The 25,726-nt window shown below is 35.9% G+C and overlaps 2 protein-coding genes across 2 annotated transcripts in view; one reads left to right on the plus strand and one right to left on the minus strand.

Annotated features, from left to right (window-relative positions):
- Positions 1-50: 50 nt before the first annotated feature.
- On the plus strand, positions 51-24,896 carry PIGB (phosphatidylinositol glycan anchor biosynthesis class B). Its single transcript, XM_068963988.1, has 12 exons — positions 51-188; positions 2,949-3,081; positions 3,488-3,608; positions 6,886-6,990; positions 8,564-8,694; positions 11,504-11,644; positions 12,922-12,973; positions 17,523-17,734; positions 18,639-18,703; positions 21,957-22,170; positions 24,044-24,224; positions 24,554-24,896. Exons 1-12 carry the CDS (start codon positions 53-55, stop codon positions 24,689-24,691), a joined length of 1,629 nt encoding a protein of 542 aa, XP_068820089.1. The 5' UTR covers positions 51-52; the 3' UTR covers positions 24,692-24,896.
- The window catches only part of CCPG1 (cell cycle progression 1), a 40,702-nt gene continuing 39,587 nt past the window's right edge, over positions 24,612-25,726 (minus strand). The window contains exon 9 of the mRNA XM_068963987.1: positions 24,612-25,697. Within this exon, the coding sequence (XP_068820088.1) occupies positions 25,508-25,697 (190 nt within the window). The 3' untranslated portion in view covers positions 24,612-25,507. The remainder of the gene's footprint in view (positions 25,698-25,726) is intronic.

Genomic DNA, 25,726 nt, shown 5'->3' on the forward strand with positions numbered 1-25,726 from the left:
CTGCGGACTCTGGCTGCTGGTAGTACCCAGTGGACCTCAAATCTGATGCAGAATGGAGCGAGACGACGGCGGAGGCGGCGGCCTCTTTTTCCGCGGTCTCCAGAACCGCTGTCATGAGAAGACGAAGCTGCGAACGAGAAAGTCCACCTTGTATCTCAGCCCGCAGACGAGCACCGGGCGCTGCGGGGGTGAGTGAAGGGGTGTGGACGCCGAGCTGGGTGGCGGCGGCGGGAAATCGGCGACCCTGAGCGAGGGCTCCATCTACTGGGGGGCCGGGAGTTGGGGGTGGGGGTGCCAAGAAATCGCCTTGCCTTGGAGATGGGATTCTGGATCCCCATCTCTTGCAGGGCACTGTATTCTGCATTGTTTTGTGTCAGCTTTCCACAGCCATGTGAAGTGAATAAGCATGATGTGGCCATCCCAAGTCAGCGAGGGAATGGCCACCCTGACCCAGTGTTCCCAAAGTTTCGTATCTACGGAGGGCTGATTCCTGGAGTGGAACCAGGTCTGACCCCTGCCACATTGCTTTTTCCTGCTGGCCCCTCCACCTTCTCTTTGGTCTCGTTGTCACCCTGACAGGAGAAACATCACCCCAGCAAGTGGGATTCTGATCTGTCGGAGGGGGGTATGTAGATAGATTCCTCATTCATTCATTATATATTGCGTGCCTTGTATGTTATTTAAGGGCCAGTTCTGAATAGTTTCTTCTGCCTGAGGCCACAAAGTAAAGACGAGAAAAAGAGAGAACAAGGTTTTCAGACAGCAGATACAGTCCAGTAGGGAAGTTTGTTTCTGAAAGATTAAAGTTCAGAAGGGGCACTATGTGGTGTTGAATGCACCAGTTGAGAACATTTAAATGTGTTCCTGCATTTTTTGACCTAAATCACAGCAGGACCCTCTATGACCCACCTTCTAGTGTAACAAATAAAACTAAACCAGTGGGCCCTAATTAAACTTAAAGCTTTTGCACTACTAAGAAAACTATAGGCAAGGTGAAAAGACAACACTTAGAATGGGAGAAAATAACAAATGAAACTGACAAAGAATCTTCAAAATATATAAGTAGCCCATGCAGCTCAATACCAGAAAAACAAACAACCCAGTCAAAAAGTGGGCAGAAGACGTGAACAGACATTTCTCCAAAGACATAGAGATGGCTAAGAAACATTTGAAAAGATGTAGAACATTGCTCATTAGAGAAATGCAAATCAAAACCACAATGAGGTATCATCTCACACCAGTCAGAATGCGCATCATCAAAAAGTTTACAAACAATAAATGCTGGAGAGGGTGGGAAGAAAAGGGAACCTTCTTACACTGTTGGTGGGAATGCAAACTGATGCCACCACTATGGAGAACAGTATGGAGACTCCTTAAAAAACTAGGGAAAAAACTACCATACAACCCAGAAATCCCACTACGGGGCATATACTCTGAGGAAACCAGAATTGAAAAATACACATTGTCTTGAATTGAAAAAGTACCCCAATGTTCATTGCTGCACTATTTACAATAGCTATTACATGGAAGCAACCTAGTTGTCCATCAGAAAATAGTACACATACACAATGGAATATTACTCAGCTATAAAAAGGAATGCATTTGAGTCAGTTCTAATGAGGTGTATGAACCTAGAACCTGTCAGAGTGAAGTATGAAAGACAAATATCATATATTAGTGCATGTATATGTTGACAACTGATCAATGGAATCTAGAAAGATGGTACCAGTGTGCAGGGAAGCATAGACAGAGACATAAAGAACAGACTTTTTGGACCCAGAGAAGGAGAGGGTGGGATGATTTGAGAGAATAGCATTGAAACATAAATATTACCTATGTAAAATAGCAGCCAATGGAAGTCTGACACGGGGCACTCAAAGGCAGCGCTCTGTAACAACCTGGAGGGATGGGATGGGGTGAGGGTGGGGGTGGGGGGTTAGGGAGGGAGGGGACACATGTATACCTGTGACCAGTTCATGCTGATGCATGGCAAAGCCATAACAATATTTTAATAACCCTCCAATTGAAAAAAGAAATATTCCTGAAGAATAAGGAATAAAAGTGCAGGAACCCAGAATGATAGTAAAAGACTCACAGTGGATCAGAGGCAGGCTGCAAACTCAAGTCGTCAGGAGACAGAAGAGGCAAGGCTAAATACAAGTAAAAAGTCAAAAGACCCTATATTTCAGTACCAGCCAGTTGCTTCCCAGTTGAGCTCTATGTTGCCAGATCTTAAGGAGTTTTGATATGCTACAATACAGATGTTAACATAAAATCTGATTTTTAAATGTTGGCAACTAAATTCACATTTAAAAAATATTTAGTGTATAAGATGTCCATTTGTGATTAAGAGCGGGACTCGAGTCAACATACAGACCTGGTTTTGAATCCTGTTTATTTACAACCTTTCTGACTTAGGAGAAGGCAGTTTAACTCTGAGCCTCAGTTTTCTCATATAAAATATGGCTAATGATACCTTCCCCATAGCAATGAGGACTAAATGACATAGTGCATGTAAAGGAATGAATTCAGTGCCTAGCATACAAAAGCATCAATAAGAACTATTTAAAAGTGTACAAAGGACCATTTTATATGCCAGTATATGCACATATACAAAATGTTGCTTCCTAAGTTAGTAATTTGTTAGCTGGTTTCTTTCATTATATACACATATATTAGCTTAAGGCCTTAGTTAACCCAATCTCTTTTTCCAAATGTATCTTAAATTTTGATTTGTTAAATGAAAGGAGTGGTAATCCCCCATTGATGAGGCTATGGCGCTTTGTCTAACCTTCCACCCAGGTCTGCTTTTGAGTTGTGTGGAGGGGCTGGAATTCACCACTGTACTTGAACAAGGCCTGAGCAAAGGGCCAACCAGAGCAGATTTTAGTTCTCCAAGTGGAAGTTGCCTGACTCTTGTGCTACAATTACCTGTTTGTTTTTTTCAGATCTTCTTGGTGAAAACATTTATTTGGTCTTCTTTATCATAGCATTACGAATATGTAACTGCTTTTTAGTCCAGACAAGTTTTGTTCCAGATGAATACTGGCAGTCTCTTGAAGTTGCACATCATATGGTTTTCAAATATCCTTTGTAGTTTTCTATTCCTGGACTAGAAATGTGTGTTCATCTCAGAAACTGTCATCTCTGACATGTTTTCAATCAATTTTCCGTATTTTCTCCAAGTAATTTTAACCTATAAAAGTGTGCCATTATTTTAGGCTAATATTTCTTCTGTACTTTCTTTGGTGTTAATGTACTAAGCCTTTGGCATATATTCCCACAGTGCTGAGTAATGTGGAGCATATAGATGAAGTAAAAAACATTTCTGCTTGAAGAAATTGTTTACTTAGCCAACTACATTTTTATTTCCAATACCCTGTATAAAATACTATGTTTAAGCTTCTTTGCCGAAAAATAAGTTTTATATGTAGAAATGAAAAGAAGTTCTGTTTCAATGCTACTTAACATTAGTCCTTAATATTACTAATTATGGTTATTTGACCTGGGAATGGACAGAAAGATTGAGGGGTTATACTTACCCCTTAATCTTTGCAAGCATTTACAAGATTCTGCATCTTTTGGGGAAAGATAGTGTTCATTTGCTGGTAAGTTTACATAAAAGTAATCAAAAGTCATTAACAGATTTCATCTTTTTAAGGTTAATGTATATTAATTAGTATTAAATGTTAATGATTATTATTATTTATGGAAGTTTGTTTTTAAAAGACTACTGTTGCTCAACTCTGTATCTGGGAAGGCCAGGGTTCAAAGACACATGGTGACGTGTAAGCGTTCAGTATGTGCTAAAAACATTGAGCATTAAAGTGTTCTGCTGTGAGAAATTCTATTAAGATATACAGATGTTCAGAATGACTATATTATATATTATTTGAACTTTGAAAGTAAATTTCCTTCATAAAAGAATCACTTAAGAAACTGTTCTTATTTTTTTAACTTGTAAACATAAGGCCATGTTATGTGAGCCTATGAAAACTAAATACATATAAACCTACTCAGGATTTAGTATTGAAATTAAAAATTAGGCACATTAACTTGATAAAAATATATTGATATGTACAGTTATTGTGCTGTGTAGTAATTAGCCATCAAGAGTGAGCAGGGTTGTAATCCCTAGATAATGAATTTCTGGGGTCAGTTGCCAGGAAAAGATACAAAAGAAGAACTAATGGTGCAGAAGTATTTCTAACCTCATTATCAACATCCTTTAAGCTATCATCAAGTTGGGCTCAACAGTTTGGCCCTTCCCCATTTTCTGTTAGGGAAGTGGCCCAGAATTCTTAAGGCAGCCCAAATCCTGAAAGGTTTTTGAAGCCTGGAAAGACATCAAGGTTGTGGAGTTTTGTTTAGTTTTTCTTTTTTTTAAGGCTGTATTACACCCTCCCCTTTACAATGATACCTAATTACCCATTAGTGAAGAACAAAGACCATATTGGTGAAATCGATGCTTCATTTGAGAATATCACAGGGAAGGAAAACTGAGAGCAGTAGTTGTTTCTCCCATTAACACATGTAGAAGTTAGGAACTGTGAATTGTTTTTTCATCTCTCACGACTACCCACTAGCTTCTAGATATGCAGGATATTCATATTTGCCTAGGCAAATGTATATAATATCCCAGAAAATAGGTTAGATTATGAATGAAGGAGTCTTCAAGATAGAACTTGAACAGAGAACCATTATGATGCTGTCAGTCATCATACCCTCATCTTGATTATTTTAAAATAGAGTATATAATTTTGAAACCAGAAGGTATCAGAGAAGTGATGAAGAAAACAGACCAAAGTCACTGCATATTAAAAGCTAAAACCAGATCCTATGTCTACTTATTCACAGTCCAGTGCTCTTTCCAGATAACTTCTCTCTAAACTTCATAAGGTACGTGGACAGAATTAAGGATGGCTTAGAGCTCTGCTGTTCAGTACAGAAGCCACCAGCCACATGTGGCTACTCAAGACTGGAAATGCTAGAAATGTGGCTAGTCCAAATTGAGACGTGCTCTTAGTGTAAAATCCATACCAAATGTCAAAGCACTAGAGCAAGAGAAGAATGTAAAATATTTCTTCAATTTTTACATTGATTAAATGTTGAAATATTTTAGATATGAGTTAAATGAAAGTATTGAGGTTCATTTTACCTGTTTTGACATTTTTTACTTTTTGACTACTATAAAATTTAAAATTCAGTATGTGGCTCACACTGTATTTATACTGGAGAGCACTGGCTTGGAATATTGTGAGAAGAGGGATAAGAAGGGAGATCTGTTTGGGGTGGGGGGGTGTACCACAGTGGGAGTTTTGAACAGTCAGAAGATGGCACACAGACATCCAGCTCCTGGTGTTTCAGGAAAGGAAGGGTCAGGATCTTAAAGAATAGGAATATAGAATGGTAAGCTGCCAACAAAGGCCTAATCTTCAGGGTTCACTCCTGTTACATTCCATTACAACTCCATTTATTTTTGTGTTCAGCTAAAATCTACCTTCTTTTAAATTCAAAATTTTTACATAACACTTCAAAAAGTCCTATTTATCCGGATAAACATCTCCAGTCTTAAAACCTCATAATCACCTTGTAATTTATTAATGTCTAATCTTAAAATGTGGGTCTTGAAACTGAACACAGTATTGAAAGCTAGGGCAAGTAGCTCAGAATACAGTGGCTCATTAAGTTCATAAATAACTATACTTCTCTCAGTGCACAAGAATTCTTTTAGTATTTTAGTGGCTACCTCAACACTCAGCTCATATCAAGTTTGTAGCGAAATTAACTTTCCACATGTAGTATTTGCAGACCTGGGAAGTGAGGAGGAGGCTGATAGATTCTTTTGCAGGGCAAACTAGTACAGAGGTGTCTTTTACTGTATTTTACAGGCACAGTTTAAGTGGAATTATGGAGTACAATATACCATTACGATTTAAACATACATTTACAGAGTACTGATAAAGGACATAAAGCTGAAGTGTTAAGAAACTGCTGACAACTGAAAGTAAAGCAGCTCTAATTATAACATAAAATTAGTGAAGTTTGATGCAATAAAATACAGATGTACATGTAAATTTTTAGAAACACCTTCTGAACAAACTAAAATTAGTTGTGATCTACCAGCAAGTGTTTAACGATAACTGTGACACATTTTAAAACTCAAAGATATTAATGTATAATACAGAATCATTAACTGTAATTAAGTTATAATACATTTACTTTCTTTTTATTCTTTAATATCATCTGAAAACCATATTTCTATAATAATAGATTACCAAAAAAAAAGTAACTCACATTATTGATATTGCAGGATAGCAAAGCAATGTAATTTAGTAGCTAAGAGCTTTGGAATCAGGCAGACTTGGGTTTGAATCCTGACCTCCACACTAACTAGCTCTGCAGTTTTTCGGAAATCACTTAACCTCTGTCCCTGTTTTTTCATTTATAATCCTGTCTCATAGGATTGATAGAAGGACTGAATGAGCTGATATACATGAAGTACTTAGTATGATACTTAGCCCACAGTATTGTAAATATTTCATTAAAAATTACCTACTGTTATGCTAATGAAAACAACTAAATGTGCTTCTAAAATAGAGCCTTCACACAATGAAATGGGCTGTTGGCTACTTAAAATTAGTAGTATTGTAATACATATATTACAGAGAGCATGGGAAAGATAAAACTACCTTTTGGTATTTCCATGAAAATTAATGTAGTTTTTTGTAGAAAAACAGGTATTTTTGCAGAAGAATAGAACAATGCATCTTTTTTTAAAACTAAGAATGGCTTTCAGTCAATGTTGGATAAGCTTGTTGATTTCTTATGGTTTTAAAGTGTGAACTAACCAGATGTTTTTAATATCTTTTTTAACTAATGAAGATATGGATTCCTAGACTTGCCCAAGCATTTCTGTCTGCTATAGCAGACTTGAGGCTTTACTCATTAATGAAGCAACTAGAAAATCAGCAAGTAGCACGATGGGTGGTAAGTCTAAAACACGTTAGAAAATCTGTTTCCTTCATTCCTGTGAGCATGAAGCACATGAACAGGGCAGTTGACATGACTGATTTCCCAAGGCAGTTTCAGAAGATAACTTGTACAACTTTACAAAGGCACTTCCATAATTCAGAACAGTAAGATGCAAGTGGACATGCTGTCTCCTTCTGAATGAGCCCTACACGGCAGAAACCACTGGTATCCTCCAACCCTAGAGAGGCCGAAGCCTAGGACACAGCCTTGGGAAGCACCATGACTCAGGGCTGAGTCCTTGTCTCACTTGCCATAATATTCAGTAGGAACAGTTATAAACTATTGCCTACCACGTGGATTACCTCAGCTGTTTACAATCCTTTCACTATTTCTCCAACTACTTGCAACTCAGGCCAGAGAATTCTCTTCTCACTGATGCACTCTTTCACTTTTGGCTAGAATAATGGAGAAGGTACAGAAGATTGTCTTTAGTCATTTGATTTACTTCACAGTGAGGAGATTCTCAATCTCCCATTCAAATCCTGAATGGATTTTCCCAGTTAAACTATCCTAAAAAGAGTTATCAATTAAGGACGCTTATATAAGCCAACTTAGAAATCTTATTACCTTTTTTATATTTGTTGGCAAATGTTTCAAATTCCAGATAACCAATTTACCAGCACATTTCTGAAATATAATTTAGTGTTAATGTATTAACTAACTTATTAATACATTTATGCAGACAGTGTGTTGATTTGCATTAAAGACAGATTACTTCAGCAATTGAGTTCTCCCAGGATTAAGTCAGTCTCTTTAATTTGTGCTTATATACACTGCCCAAGGCTGAACCTAAAACAGCAAAGACATACTGCCTTTAAAATCCTTCCTCTAAAGTGGCAGCACTATGATTATCTAGTTCAGGAAGAGCCTTTAACTTCCCAAGAAGTTAATTGGGAACATGCTTTAAAGTCTGTATTGGAAGAGATAGGAAGCTGGTATGACATGTTTTAACATCCCTGAAGCAACTAATAAGTTTCTTTTAAAGGCATTTGTTTTGCAGACTTAATGATGCTTCTGTTTGCATGTTCTACCAAAAAGTAGTTTATTAATTTAGTCAATTTCCAAATTAAAATTTAATGATTTTTCCTGATAAGTCACTTTGTGTGTGTGTGTGTGTGTGTGTGTATCTTCAATTTCCCACCAGGAAATAGGACATTCCAAACCAAGGTCAATAAAAATATCAAGAAAATACTTGTCAGTAATATAAGACAATTTGAGTAATACTGATTATAAAACTCTAGCTATGAATTTCATTCTTCTTTAAACTCTGCCGTCAAGGAATCTGTATTTTTTTATATCTTTTATTAGTGTGAAGTGAGATTTAAATCAAATGAAATGCCACAAAAATGTACCTAACTCTAACAAATATAGATCTGAAATCATAGGCATGTGTTTGATATAACTTCTTAAAAACAATGTTTGGGCATGCCCATTTTTAACATTAGACTTGCTTCCTATTTTCCTTAGAAGATAATACTAAGCGTTTCCATTTCCCACTCCATATATATTTGCTTATAATTGTTCTTAGTTTTTTTGCCAGTTATGCTCTTGGTTCACGTGGTATTGCTGTACCAGAACTCTTACAAACACCATGGAAACTGTTCTCACTATAATTGCTCTTTTCTACTATCCTTTGGAAGGCTCAAAGTCTATGAACAGGTGAGTTACAGTACTGTTACAATTATGTACAAAACTCTAAAGCATGGTTTTGAAAAATCTTAAATTATCAATATATTGCAATACCCAGTGGACTCCCCCAATATTCATGAAGGCTATCAGAACCACAAATTCACAGTTGATATATTTATTACAGCAGGAAAGAGAGATACTCAAACTAGATAACCAAAGAGAGTTCAATAAAAGGACTGTTTACAAAGGTATAAACAATGTTTAGAAAAGCTAGTAAGGGGATACCATAGTACCCGAGGGCTAGTCACACCTAAGTTTCTGTTATCCTTTGGCCTCAGGGAGTAAGGAGACGAAACTGTTACTGAAATCCCTAGAACTCTTTTAGAGAGGACCCCAACAAGAGAGGGGTACTGCTGCTGCTGCTAAGTCACTTCAGTCGTGTCCTACTGTGTGTGACCCCATAGTCAGCAGCCCACCAGGCTCCCCCGTCCCTGGGATTCTCCAGGCAAGAACACTGGAGTGGGCTGCCATTTCCTTCTCCAATGCATGAAAGTGAAGTGAAAAGGAAGTTGCTCAGTCGTGTCCAACTCTTTGCAACCCCATGGACCGCAGCCTACCAGGCTCCTCTGTCCATGGGATTTTCTAGGCAAGAGTACTGGAGTAGGGTGCCATCACCTTCTCCGAGAGAGGGGTACAGCCAGCCTTTATTCGTAGCAAGGAAAGAGCAGGGTGAATAACATACACTGACTCTTCTGCCCTCCAGTTAACCAATGCTAATGAGAAGCCAAAGAGAAAGACAGCCCACTGATACAGTCCAATAGGTTTCCCTCCCTACACCCTGGGCGGGTGAAGAATAGAGTAGATCCTGGATGGCAAATAGAAAATACATGGACATGGTTTGGGTTTATATAAATTGGTATAAAATACTAAGAAAAGGGAACATCAGAATAGGGTTTCACTGTATTCTGGGCAGGTTGTCTGGAGGAGCTAACGTGTGGTAGGATGTGTGGGAGAAGAGAGGAATGAGGCTAGCATGGCACTTATAAAATTCAGATTTTTTAAGTAGCAGGGTAGCTTTGAGAAGCATGACACAATTAAACCTGATTTAGGAGTAATTCTCTCCTAGTAGCAGTACTGAGGATATACTAAAAGGGAGAAAGCTAGAAAATCTGGGAATCTAGTTAAGAAGCTAGTATCCATTCTTCCTTATATACAAGGTTGTTGAGGATCAAACCAAATAAGATCATTTCTGCATTAAGACTCTTGACTGCTAGAATAGCCATTCACGTATGTTACCTATAGATCTGAGGATGTCTAAACATTGATTTCTATCAAATGAGAATAGAGCCACTCCAGCATTAAATGAGAATCTATAGACAGTGTGGCCTATTACACAGTAAATGTTGAGTAAGTATTGATGGTGACAATGATATTCTTAAGAAATATTTCTGCAAAATTAGAAATAATGACTATGAAAAGATTCCAAACAAGTGACACAACTATGAGAAGATTTTAGGCAAGTGAGAGGACTTGAGGTAAAATCATGGCAATGGGAAGGAAAGCTGATGTGTGGGATGAAAAGTTGGGATTTAAAGTGACTCCAAATTTTAAGACTGAGAAAATGAGTGATACTGTTTAATACTAGAAACTAAACAGGTTTGTGAGAAAGTTGTGGGGCTTATTTTGTATACTTTGATTTTAAATTCCAGTAAGTTATGTAGAAATATTCAGAAAGGAGTAAGAAATCCAAGTTGGAAAATTTGGAGTGAGGTTAGGTAGGACTCAATACATTTGGGCATACTCTAGGTAGTTTCACTATGGCAGAATTTGCAATTAGGCTGACTGTAAGTTCAGACTAAGCCAGGGGTGTTCTAATTCATGTGCTCAGTGTTTGTTTTGTTCTTTATGTTAACTACTTGGCAAAATTTTTAAATTGGGAGATCTTACCTAAAATCTTGATTTCTAGTTTCTCTTGAAAAAATGTAAGGCCTGGCAACATTCTGGGCCAAGATCCCTTCATGACGCTATTGGAGGTCCCATGCAAATTTTTATTACTTACCTGGTCTCTGTAAGAATTTGAACTTGAAATCCCTATTCTTACATCTTCACCAACATTGGAAATTTCTTTATAGTTAGTTATTAGTTAATAGGTATATCGTAGCACTATAAAGTTGTTTTATTTTGCCACTGTCTGTCGTCTTGATGATTAAATTATTAGGTGCTCTCCTTCAACTATTTATTGAGAGAGGTCCTAATAGTTGTTAACCCACATTTCTATCCATGATCATATAGGTTTTTACAGCAAGCTTTTTTAAAATCAGGTGTATATCTATATATGTATATATAGATATATGTATCTTTCAGATGGGCAAAACTACAAGCCTGCTTTCTGAACAAAACCACATGTGCCCAGAAGCCCATCATTACCTAAATAATCCCAGTGTTTTTCTTTAAAAGAGCTTTTTTCCCCCCTTAGAAAATGTGTGACTGTCTTTTATCTTGGTAGGAGACACTTCCACCAGAAAAGGATTTGACAGAGTTTTATGGTTAAAAGTTGATATACCTCTCAGTAAATAAAACTAACATTAAGATTAGAATAACTTCTTACTGGGAAATACTAGAATATTAAGTAAAGCTGGAAAAGACCTTACGTATTACCTCTTTTTTATGGATGACAAAAATTAACCAGAAAGTTTAGGTAACTTCCCCATGTTCAGATAGCTATTTATACCAAAAAGAAAATGCTCTAATTAGAAAAAAAGGTAATACCATGGAGTAAATAGATAACCTCTGAACTCATTTCCACATTGTCTTAATAATACCTTTTCCTTGCGTACAGTGTGAAGTACTCATCCCTGGTGGCACTTGCCTTCATAATCCGTCCCACAGCTATTATTCCATGGATACCTTTGCTGTTCAGACATTTCTGGCAAGAACAGAGAAAGCTTGATCTTATTCTACATCAGTTTTTACCTGTAGGGTAAGTATAGCTACAATCCATCATATTAATTTTAATAAAGATTATGAACAAGATCTTACATCTTTTTAGTCAGGTGTATCTTCTAATATCACTGAGAATGATCAGACTAAGGAAACATAGTATTTCCAATTTTATATTTTTAGTTGTGATTCTGAGTATTTTAATTTGCTTAAATGAGGATCCTGGGACTTTTTCTAAATTAGAACTTTCCTATGCTTTATTTCTTAAATATTTTTCAAATATATTTTAAGGATACTTGATTCCTTCATATTTGTATGGGGTTTTATAATAAACATACAATATATATTCACTTATTACCTGATTTTCACAATTCTTGGATCTAGGCAATGTAGATGTGTTTTTACTTGGTGACACAGAAAATGGAGGGCTTAATGAAATTAAATTAGCCAGTGTCACTGGGTTGCTGTGATGAAAATGGGATGGAAACCCACGTTCTCTGACTATATTTTGAGCTCCTAGAATCAGAATTATACCAGGTACCTAGTGGAATATACAAAATAATTATTCATTGAAGGAATGAATGTACTTTGACTCTTAAAACAGTGATCTTTTTAATATATTAGTATTTACTTTGTACAGGCTATTTTTGGTAGCTATTATAAAAGGACAAAATCGCATGGTGGCTAAGTTGCCACTATTGTCATTTCTCAAATTTATTAACAGTTTTGATTGTAAAGCATTCACTCAGCAAATATTTAATCCTAATATGTTCTAGGTGCTGTTCCACATGCTAGAGATACAGCAGTTTAACAAACAAAGTCCATTCCTTCATGAATTACACATTCCAGTTCAGGGAGACAGGTGAAAACTATGATTAATTTATGTTTGAGAAACTTGAGAAGTGACAATGCATGTTGGAGGGAAAAATCATGAGAGCCTTCAGCTGAAACTACAGACCCAGTCAATATCCTAACAAGTTATGAGATCTTGAGTCATAGATACCCAGCTAAGCTGTGCCTAGATTCTTGACCCACAGATGCAGTGATAATAAATGTTCCCAGTTTTACGTTGCCAAAACATTTGGTGGTAATTCATTATGCAGCAATAGGTAATACAGAATTTATTACTTTTAAAAAGTTTAAATACAGCTTTTCTCAATGAAATATCTTTCAAAATGTGTAAATCCATATTCAGCTGGGGAAACTTTTGAAGCATTTTTAAAGTGGCTTTTGATGCTATATGCCACTAAGTCATATGCCATTGCTGGATTTTCAGTAGGTTTAAAATGTTAGTTACCATTCTATTTTGTTTTTCAGATTTGTCACTTTGAGTTTGTCTCTGATAATTGATCGTATTTTTTTTGGTCAAGTAAGTAAAAATAACTTTTTCTTAAGTTACTGTAATATAGTCATTTATTACACTAAAAACTCAGCTTTACTTTTTTAATCCATGAGTATTTGGAAACATAGGCAAACCATTTTTTTAATGATATGGGATATATTAGGAAAAAGCTGGTAGCATACGCCTTTGGTTCACTTTGCTGTACTTTTCCATATAACAGAATTGTGTATTAATTGAAGTTCTAAGAGTCCATTTAAAGTACTGTTGTCAGGTTTGTAACAATAGAGGTTAACTTTTAAATGACTTTAGTTAACCTCAATTATTCAGAATTCATATTAACCAGAATATTCTTTAAGCATCTGGTTTAATCTTATTGGTAATAGATTTAATATTGGTAATATAGGTTTAATCTAATTGGTCATAGCCTCTGGTGGTTTTTTAGTTCCCTGTTTTTTTAAGTCACTTATAGGTTCTGGAATCAGATGCTACTGTCTGGAGCCTAGTGTATTAAGATGTAAGATGTTGGACCAGTTATTCTTACCAGTTTCCTTATCTGGAAATAATTGTGGTACTTGTCTCTTAAGGTTGGAGGATTAAATGAGATAATACCTGTAAAATGCTTACAACATTGCATGGCAAATGTGAGCACTTAATGTTAGCTGCTATTGTTATTACCTACTTTATGCTGTAATTCAAAGTGCAGTGTTTTCAGAGCTTTATCTTAATAGGTAATATGTGATGCCATAAGGTGGTACTACAGTAAAATTTTTAACATAGGTACCAAACACATATAAAAATTATTTTCATTGATTCTTTATGTCTACATGCTACACTGTCAAAATGGGCATAAACAATTATACTCTTGAATCTCAAAAACCTAGTGTCTTACAAAGAACACATTAATACATATAAAAAGTTAATAAATGATTTCACTGTTATTATAAATGACAATGAGAAGAGAACCATACACAATCAATGGGATGCAGCAGAAGCAGTTCTTAGACAGACATTCATAGTGATACAGGCTTTCCTCAAAAACAAGACAAATCTAACATGAACAACCCAGACTTACCACTTAGAAGAGTTAGAAAAAGAAAACCAGAACCAGAAGTCAGCAGAAGAAAGGAAATAATAAAGATTAGAGAGAAAATTAAGAGATGAAAAAAATCAGTAAAACCAAGAGCTGGTTCTCTGAAAGGGTAATAAACAAGACTGACAAACCTCTGGCCAGGCTCACCAAGAAGAAAAGAGAGAGGACCCAAATAAATTAAGAAATGAAAAAGCAAATGTTAACAACTGATACTGCATAAATACAAAGCAACATAATACTGTGAACAACTATATGCCTAACAACCTAGAAGAAACAGACAAATTTCTAGAAACATTCAGTCCACCAAAATTGAATCAAGAACAAATTGATTCACCACTTCTTGAATTGTGCTCTTTCAATCTCCTCTTTTAGAGGAGAGATAGAATCTGTAATTTAAAAAACTCGCTACAAACAAAAGTCCAGGACCAGATGGCTTCACAGGCAAATTCTACCAAACATGTGAAGAAGACCTTATACTGATCAGGATCATTCCCAAAGACATTCTATGAAGCAAAACTAGACAAAGATATCACCAAAAAAGAAAATTACAGGCCAGTGCTTTTTGATGAATATTGATGCACAAATTCTCAAAATATTAGCAAACCAAATCCAAAAACATAGGAAAGATTGTATATCACAACCAAGTGGGATTCATCCCAGGTTCACAAGGATGGTTCAACATAGGAAAATCAATGTGATACAACACATAAGCAGAAGACAGAAGCCACATGATCATCTCACTAGATGCAGAAAAAGCATTTGCCATAACTCAACATTCATGATGAAAAAAAAAACTCTTGCCAAAGTAGGTATAGAAGGAACATATCTCAACATAATAAAAGCTATTTAAGACCAACCCATGGTCTTCCCAAGTGGCTCAATGGTAAAGAATATGACTGCCAATGCAGGAGACACAAGAGGCGTGGGTTCAATACCTGGGTTGGGAAGATCCCCTTGGAGGAAGAAATGGCAACTCACTCCAGTATTCCTGCCTGGGGAGAATCCCATGGGTCGAGGAGCATGGCAGGCTACAGCCCATGGGGTTGCAGAGTCAGACATGACTTGAGCAACTGAGCACACACGCATGACAAACCCATAACCAATATAATACTCAATGGTGAAAAGCTGGAAGCCTTGCCACTAAAGTCTGGAAGAAGATAACGATGCCCACTCTCACCTCTTCTATTCAACATAGTACTGGAAGTCCTAGCCACAGCAGTCAGATAAGAAAAGAAATAAAAGGTATCCAAATTGGAAAGGAAGAGGCGAAACTGTCATTATAGCAGATAACATGATACCATCTTCAGAAAACTCTGAAGACTCCACACATAAACTACTAGAACTGATAAATGAAATCAGCAAGGTAGCAGCATACAAAATTAACATACATAAATCCTTTGCATTTCTTTACACGAACAATGGAATATCAGAAAGGGAATGTAAAAAAAAAAAAATACCTTTCAAAATCACACCACTCAAAATAAAATACTTAGGAATAAACCTGACCAAGGAGGTGACAGGCTTATATACTGAGAACTATAAAATATTAATAAAGGAAACTTAAGATGATTCAAAGAAATAGAAAAGATATCCCATGCACTTGCATTGAAAGAATTTATATTGTTAAGATGGCCATACTACCCAGAGAATCTACAGATTTAATGTGACTGCACCTATCAAATTACTCATGACATTTTTCACAGAACTAGAACAATTCTAAAATTTATATGGAACCATAAGAGACCCTGAATTGCTAAAGCAATCCTTCAGAAAAAGAACAAAGTAGGAGGCATAACCCTCCCAGACTTCAGACAGTACTACAAAGTTACAGTAACAAATCAGCATGGTACGGGCACAAAAATGGATATATGGATCAATGGAACTGAATAGAGAGCCCAGAAATAAACCCACACACCTACAGTCAATTAATCTTTGAAAACGGAAGTAATAATATACAATGGAAAAAAGGCTCTTAAGCAACTGGTAATAGGAAAGTTGGACAATTACCTGTAAATTGATGAAGTTAGAATACACGGTCTCACCATACACAAAAATAAACTCAAAATGGCTGCTTAAACATAAGACATGACACCATAAAACTCCCTAGAAGAGATCATAAGCAAAATATTATTTGATATAAATCATGCAAATGTTTTCTTAGGTCAGTATCCCAAGGCAACAGAAATAAAAACAAATATAAACAAATGGGGATGGGGAACACATGTACACCCACGGCTGATTCATGTCAATGTATGGCAAAAACCACTACAATACTGTAATTAGCCTCCAATTAAAATAATTAAAATTTTTTAAAAAGAAAAATATCCAAAAAAATATAAGCAAATGGAACCTAATCAAACTTATAGATTTTGCACAGCAAAAGAAAACATAAAAAAGAAACAAAAAGACACCTTAAAGAACAGGAGAAAATGTTTGCAAATGATACAACCAACAAGGGCTTAATTTCCAGAATATGCCAACAGTTCATATAACTCAACAACAGAAAAAAAAAAAAAACCCAACCAAAAAATGGGCAGAAAATCTAAACAGACATTTCTCCAAAGAAGAAATACAATGGCCAATAGGTACATGAAAAGATGTTCATCGTCACTATTAGAAAAATACAAATCAAAACTACAATGAGGTACCAGCTCACACTGGTCAGAATGGCCATCGTTAAAAACTACAATTAACAAATGCTTTAGAGAATATGGAGAAAAAGGAACCCTCTTACACCTTTGGTGGGAATGTAAGCTTATGGTACAGCCACTATGGAAAACAGTATGAAGGTTCCTCAGAAAATGAAAAACAGAATTACCATGTGATCCAGCAATTCCACTCCTGGGATTTTTTCCACACATCAGACAAAACTTAAATCTAAAAAGATCCTGGCACCATTATGTTCATAGCAGCATTATTCACAATAGCCGAAACATGGAAACAATGTAAATATCTACTGACAGATATATGGATAAACATACAACGGAATACTACTCAGCCATAAAAAAGCCTGCTGAAATAATGCCGTGTGCAGCAACATGGATGCAACTGGAGATGATCATGCTAAATGAAGTCAGTCAGAGAAAGACAAATACCATATCATTTATATGTGGAATCTATAAAACAGGACACAGATGAACCTATCTGTGAAACAGAAACAGACTCAGGGATATGAGAACAGACTGTGGTTGCCAAGGGGAAGGGGGTGGAGGGAGGGTTGGATTGGGAGTTTACGATTAATAGATGCAAATTATTATATGGATAATGGATAAACAAGATTCTATTATATAGCACAGGGAACTGTATTCAGTATACTATTATAAACCGTAACAGTATAAAAAAGTATTGCATATTCAAAATTAGCAATGTAAACTATCTAGTGTTCACACTTCATTGTAATTTCATGATTATGCCAAATTCCCCAGTGCCAAAAATCCATACTTGGCATTAACACATTTCTATTTCTTTTTCCTTCAACTATCCCAGTGGACTCTGGTTCAATACAATTTTTTGAAATTCAATGTGCTGCAGGATTTGGGATCATTTTATGGTTCTCATCCATGGCACTGGTACTTCAGTCAAGGATTTCCAGCTGTCCTGGGTACTCACTTACCCTTCTTTATTCATGGCTGCTTTCTAGCCCCAAAGAGGTACAGGATATTTTTGGTGACTGTGCTATGGACACTGCTAGTTTATAGGTAAGATTTTATTTGTTCAAATAGTTCATTTTTTAAATGTTACCAAGAAATTAAATAAATTCTTTGAAAGGTAAACTATTTATCTCTTGCAGGTTCATTAATACTTATGATTTGTTAGTGGGGATTATTTAGCAGATTGAAAATGCAGTGAGTATGCTGGTACTTGGGGCTTCCCTGGTGGCTCAGTGGTAAAGAATCCACCTGTAACACAAGAGACGTGGGTCAATCCCTGGGTCGGGAAGATCCCTTGGAGAAAGAAATGGCAACCCACTCCAGTGTTCTTGCCTGGGAAATCCCATGGACAGAGGAGCCTGGTGGGTTACAATTCATAGGGTTGGAAAGAGTCGGACACGACTTAGCATTTAAATAACAACAAACAAATGCTGATGCTCAGACCAACTGAATACTTTCTCCAGATCTTCCCAACCCAGGGATCAAACCCGAGTCTCCTACATTGCAGGCAGATTCTTTACAGTCTGAGCCACCAGGGAAGCCCTTCTGATACAGTTTGCTTAGTAATATTATATTCAATTTTAAGAGGTTGGAAATTTTGCTTCTAAAAAACAGAAACCACAATTTTAAGTACGCTATTTCTAAATGAAAATGTATGCATTTCTATTTTAAATTTGAGTAATATTACTTGGGTTGGTAACAGAAATCCCTTGTTTTAGAATGCAATTGTACTTTATAGAATTTCACATTGACATCAACTGTTGGCATTACTTTTAACACATCATCATCACCATATAACTAAAAAATAGACTGATTCCTGAAGCATGAAATTCAGTCTCATAATTACAAAAACAGATCATGTTAATTATATTCATTTTAAATACACTAATTTCTTAAACCATCATTTAATATGAGAAAATAATATTTTCTTTGAATATCTTTTTTATTATAGCATGTTGAGCCACAAAGAATTCAGGTTTATCTATCCAGTTTTACCATTTTGTATGGTGTTCTGTGGTAAGTATTTTTGTAAAATAGAGAAAAAAAAACAATAACAAAGAAACCAAGGACAATCAATGTTTATTAAACTCTAAAATATTACTTTCTACTAGGCTAAGTTAGGATTGCTCCTTAATTACAAATTGATTACTGCAGCTTTCCCTTTCTGCAGCCAAAATATCCTTTTTCTTCCCTAAATGTCCTTTGTCCTGTGTCCTGTAAAGTGAGATAAAAATATAAGGATCCAGCATCTATAGCACCTTTTGATGGTGGTGTTTCTGGCTGTTAGAAATCTTTCACTAAAATGTAATATGTCTATTTCGGAGTAGCTAATTTAAATTTATGGTTAAACTACAAGTTCTACATTCCACAAATGGAAAATTAATGTTGAAACTAGTTTTTAATGCTTTATATACATTTATCCCTTCAAGACTCAGTCCTAACGCATATGCAGTTTTTAACATGATTCACAAACTCTGGTTTCATTTGCCACCTTTCTATGTATCTCCACTAGGTCTTTGCAGTAAGTTTTTTACATGTGACTTCTAAAGTTTTATATTACTAAGCTCTAGAAAATATGAATTTTTATGTTGGTTTGGAAAATTTAAGAATTGAAACTTTATTAACTTAAAATTTAATTCAGAATGATTTGTTGGCTTGCTTCAAATATTAATCACTAAAAAAAGAAAAATCACTGGGCTATGGAAGCAAGAAATGATAATCAAACTGGACCTGGAGGCTCAGAAAAATGAAGGCACTAATGGTATCAAACTTTTTACTTAAAAAACAAACAAAAAACCCTCCAAATTCATTGAATTAAGCAGCCTTCTTTGGTCAAGTATAAATATCATCTCCCACATCTCAGCTGTATGTACTCTCTTTAGACACAAACACACATATCTATATATTTGAAATATCTAAAGTACTGAAATGAAAGTGTCATATAGTATCTTTATATAGTCTTACTTCATCTACAGATGCAGACACAAAAATATAAGCGTCTAAGAGCTATTTGGCAAGTCTTTAGAATAGTGGGACCATTTAACAGAACAATTCTGTTCATAAATTACTATTCAGATTTAGTTTTTTCAACAACCACTTGAGTTAGCTATAATTGTTTACTTTTCACCCAGGTGAACACTGCCAGATACTACTGGAGGACAAATATTTCTGTGCACATTTTGTTTAGTTCCGTTAATTTAGGAACTTGGTTACATTCCATTTTTATGTTTTTTGACACCGTTCTATTTCTCTGCTCTGTGTCTTTACAGAGTGTTTTAAAGACTGAGTTATCTAAATCCTCATTCCCATTCCAAGAGAGTGAATCTTTAAGTGGGAGGGTCTTGGTAACCTGTTTCCAGTCCCAAACACTGAGATAAAATGTTCGTGTGGGTTGTAGAAAGAATCTGCCTTTCTTCCATCTCTTGTCCATTCAGAAAGATCCTTCAAGGACAGAGACCTAGAGAAACCCCTGATCTTCTCACAGGATGTGAGCTTCTCCCTCAGACACGTGTACCTACGGTTCCTGAGTGAACCAAAAATTCTGATTCCTTGGAGACTTGTACTTCCACTAAGAATAAGAACGGTTATGCCGAGTTCCAACAACAAGCCCAGTTAAGTAGTGAGTTCACCTAGACCAGTCTGGATGTTCAGGAGTGACGTCAGACAACAGTCTCTTTGGAGTTCCAGATGTTTTAAATGGCACCGTTTTCTGGCCCAATTTTCTTTTCTAGCCACTTGAAATCTTGAGTTATTGTACCTCAAATCTGTTTTTACTCTATTCTTATGTGACCTGATTTTATATAAACATGACAATTCTATTGGCGATAGCAGTGTAACAAGTCACCTCAACACTTAGTGGCTTACAATTATTTACAAATTGACAGCTCAGGTGGGTAGTTCTCCAATGAGCTCACTTATGCAAATATAATCAGCTGTGGAGGAGGTAGGCAGCTATGCTAAACTAGGCTGGGCTGTCACATACTTGGGATTCAGCTGGCTATTGGTCAGGGTACCTCAGCTCTTTTGTGGGCTCTCATTCTCTAGCAGGCTATCTGGTGCTGAACAAGCTGGGTGTAAGCAGGGATCCAAGGGAGGCCCAAGCATGGAACCGGCACACTGCCACTTCTACCATTCTTTTAGTCAAACCAAGTCACAAAGCCAAGCTAGATTAAGAGATGACAAACTTCAGGCTAGTGGGGGGACAGGACACAGGAAGAGAAATAACTACAGCTGTTTTTTTCAATCTACAGTAATTTGTCTTGCCTAATTTGAACTTTCCCCAATCCTAGCCAAAACACCTTAATTCTAGATCAGAATGTTGGCTTTGATCCTTAGTGAACTGTGTAACTTTGTACCTGTTTCCTTACCTGTAAAAGAAAGGTGTCACTAGTCTAATAACGCTGAAATTCTTAGACTGAACTTCTGTCATTTGAGCTGTTTCCACTTCTAGGTTGGGTTTTTGCTTCATCTGTTTTTACTACAGTGGCCGTTGCAGACCTGTTTGTCTCTGATTAGGCCATCCATATGCTAATCTTTTTAGCAAAACCACACTTGTGCTGTTTCAAAAGTCAGATAACCAGTGTTACAGAACTGGTTCCCATCCCCTCCCTCCCATTACCATGCTCAGAGGCATCACTTATATCCTCTTAATTGTTCAGCATCTCCAAACTGCCCAACACAATAGTGAAAGAAAAAAACAAATAAACATAAATCTACTTCCAGAAAGAGATCCATGCCAACACTCACAAACTGACCACTGAAAATCTCCCAGGAGCCTAGTGGTATATCTTTCTAAGAATAATACATAGTTAGATTTCCTCCAGAATTACTGAGACTTGTAGGTACACAATCTGTCACTAGTGCTTGGGAGATTAAAGCAATAAGTAAATGGAATAAAAGAAAGTTCTATATATTGATCAGTTATGTAACAGGACTGGCGCTATACATACATTTTTCCCTAATATTTGAAAAAGGTACTGTTGCGCATGGGGAAACTAATGCCAAAGCTAGAATTCAAATCTGGACTCCCTACTGGTCAATTCCTTTTTCTAGAAAAAGGTCAAGACCTGGATGATACTGAACAATGACAGTGAATAGTCAAGGAAATTACAAACATGACCCAATGCTTATTTCATGTTTTTCCATGACAGCATTTCAGCTTGTACTACACTTCCATTAAAGACTATAAATATATTTGCAATTAATATTCACTTAGCTATAAGAAAAAAAATCACCAGTGTTACCATTCAATGTGTCTATCTTTATATAGGATACTCGCTAAACAACTTGAAAACGTGGAAGAAACCAGCTCTAAGTTTTCTGTTTTTATCAAATATGCTCCTTGCCCTCTATACTGGTTTAGTTCATCAACGAGGTACTCTTGATGTCATGACTAATATTCAAGAACTCTCTTACAACAATACAATTGCATCTTCAGCTTCAGTACTTATGATGATGCCTTGTCATTCTACCCCTTATTACAGGTAATAAAAGTTGTTCACTAAACGCTATGACTATAAAAACTACTTTAAAACTCCTTTCGAATTCCTGAATTTAAATTAATTGGTCAAATGATTATAAGGCGTTTGAAACTCCTGTTTATGTCAATGAAAATCATATACCACTTTTAAATATACTTTAATATTCAAAACAACTTACATTTAAATACTCTAATCAAATAAACCTATACAGTATTTTATACTACCTTTAAAAGGTACTCTTAGTAAAAAAAAAAAAAATTCAGGTATCATTGATCTTAATACAAATCTTTGTGATACATCTTATATTTACATAATTTGTAAATGATCTCAGAACACGGATTCAAGTCCATATTTACTGATGGGGACTGTTGTCCTGGTCTTAAACCAGTGTTTTTACTTTCTTTAGATATCAGCTGTCTTGCCTGTAAAAGTTAGGGAATTCAATTAGATGATATTCTAATGCTTGGATTAAGTGTGTCTGGGAAATAACAGTGAAAGTGCCTTAATTATGCAGGACTTTTGAAAATACATCATGGACACTAAGCTTGTATTTCAGGGAGCTATATACACCAATTGCCTAATAAGTATAAAAGGACAAAGAAAACAGCTTTCCTTTAGAAAATTCTTTACGTATCTAGAGTTAATCTGAAGTTAATTTTCCATGTGCACATTCAGTCAGTATCAAAGTTGGTATCATTTTACAGTAATTGAACACTTTTGGAATACTCTGCTTAACTGAATCATTAATGCCAATCATTAATAGGCTATTTGGAAAACTGGGATTGTCCAGCAAAAGCCAGTTAGATGGATGCAAGACCTCAAACACCCCTTTAACTTGAAGATCCCATTCTATGTAAAAAAGACCAGAGCTGAGAGAGGGATATTCACTCTCCCTGTATTCTCAGTAGTGGTAAATTCAGAGAACAGGAATCCTAGAGGTACTATGATGCTCTCCGATACATGGTTGTAGTGACTGATATCTTAGGCTTTGCATAGTTCACCTAGTTCTCATCTTAGGTTTCCAACAATGCACAATGGAGCGTGGGTGCACACACACACACACACACACACACAAGTATGATACCTACCTCTGAAATATAAGGCTGTCAGCCTTTTCTCAGTTGTTTCTGCTTTCCCCTAGAAGCAAGACCTTCATCTTCAAAATTGTAAAAGTTATGAAGTATTAAGAACCTGTGTAAATTTACTTTGTACACATTTCATAGGAAAAAAACCTCTATCAAATTTTTATTTAATTTTTCTGAGGCAAAGTTGTAAACATGGCTTTTTGCATGTCCCAGGTAACTGCTTAATCCACCTTTTCTACATACACTCTAATCTCCCAACGCCTCAGTAAAACCATTACTTATTTGGATTTTGATCCGTGAACCCATGTTGTTCTTTTTACTAAATCATACTTATATAAATATTTAACAACAACAAAAGAAATAGGAAAAACTTGTCCCTTAAGAATTCAGAGCAGAAAGAGGAAAAGAACGAAGAATCCTTTATCCTTTCAGGTTCATGACCAGTTTTCTACTTTGCCAGATATTACTCTCTTATTAACAAGTGACATATCTGGTCCCAAAGCCCCTATGCCTGCAACACTCCCACAAGCTGCGGACTGACTTCCCACCTTCACATGGAGTCTCACTCTTTACTTTGGACTTGAGGTTATGCTACCTACACTGTTTAAGAATGTTAGTCTCCATTTTTTGAGAAAACTGCATTAAAGATGTGCCTCTTCACCTTAAGTGGAACCCAGTTTAGATTCAGATTTCACATTTCATGTGAACATGATGTATCTTAAGTGTAATTTGAAAACTGTCACAATTTTTTTTAATTTCTTGTAACTATAATGATAACTTTCTTTTTATAGCCATGTCCACTACCCACTTCCAATGAGATTTCTCCAGTGTCCCCCAGACCTGACTGGAAAAACTGATTATCTAGTTGAAGCAGATATGTTTTATCTAAATCCCTTAAAGTGGTTGTATATGGAGTTTCAAAATGATTCACCACTGCCTACTCACTTGATCATCTTCAGCGTCTTGGAGGAGGTAAGGGAATATGAAAAAAGGTATAACTTGGTATTTTTATTTTACCTCAGGTTTAGCAAACATTCAGATAAACAGACAATATCACTTTTTTTAATGGTCCCTTTCAACACATATTTTATTAACTGGTCTTTTCCCTGGTCAAAATCAGCCCTAGTTCTATAGAACTATCAAGGAATATGTGTTACTTACCATGAGTTATTTTATTGTGAAATTGCACTGTTTTATTAAGAAAAAAGCTGCAGAAGAACAAATAGGTCATTCTTAACTTAATGAAAAGTACTCAACAAAAGGTGGCTTTTATTTGCTTAAAAACATTTATTTACTTCTAGGAAATAAGTCCTTTCCTAATTTCAAACAACTATGAGAGAACTGCTGTTTTCTTCCACACTCACTTTCCGGAGAGTCGAACTGGAAGTCACATATACGTCTATGAACGGAAGTTAAAAGGGAAACTCAACCAAAGATGAAATTCTGAACTATGTTTAGATCTTTCTCAGAGAAAAAGAGATTGCTGAGCAGAAATATTCAGATGTTGCTGAAAGATGCTACTAAATACTGGGTAAAACTCATGGAACTAGCAAAAACCACTATGAACTGTTTTACCAAATAGCACTACTGAGGAAATGTATGGGGGAAAAAAATCACAATATAAAATCATATTAATGCAATGCCAGATTTTAAATAAAGACCTTTAGTTTTCCTCATGGTGTAGTTTTATTGTTTCTTCCACAGTATTCAGATGTGCAAGAAATTTCACAAGAGAACAAGTCAGCAAGTTCATAAGAAGGCAGCAAATTCTTCACAAATCAACGGGCTCTTGAACCCACAAAAAGACAAGAAGCAAGTGTAAGGTTATAAAATGTTAAAGATGAAATTCCATCACAATGTACTTTTTCTTCAAGCTCTACTCGAAATTTAACACAAATATCAGTGTTAATTACACTTTGTCATGTATGATTTGAACTTGCTTTAAGCTCATACACTGAAAGGAAGTCTCATTTCATGCACAAAATGTGTTGCATGCTTGGCTTCCTTAATAAAACTACAGTGGAACATTTCCAGTGCCAAAAAAAAAAATTCAGCAAAGCTAAACTACAGGAAAATGCAAGTTAGTAAGCTTTTGCTTGATACTTCTGAGTAATAATATAAAATCATCAAACTATACTTAGAAATGATAAAAAGACATTGTTATCTTGATAATTTCATCTTAGTTTCAACACCAAACAGTAAAGAAAGCATCCAAGTTTCTGTTACAGTTTTCTAATTTAACTTAGTTGTGATGGTCAATATTTAGGATCAAAATGTAACTGCCCCAATTCTATTTCAAGGTTTGCCATGTGTCTTCCATTAGTGCGACCATATTTATGCCATTTACCTTCCCTTTTATAAGGTTGTGGCTGAGGGTGCTTCTGCTCTTGTTTTCGATGCCTGGAGCTTTCAATATTTACCATACGTTGCTTTTTATCTGGTCGACTGAAAGCAGTAAACACATTTTTCATCCA

This window comes from Capricornis sumatraensis, chromosome 2, assembly GCF_032405125.1.
Source record: "Capricornis sumatraensis isolate serow.1 chromosome 2, serow.2, whole genome shotgun sequence".
In the NCBI taxonomy this organism is placed as follows: domain Eukaryota; kingdom Metazoa; phylum Chordata; class Mammalia; order Artiodactyla; family Bovidae; genus Capricornis; species Capricornis sumatraensis.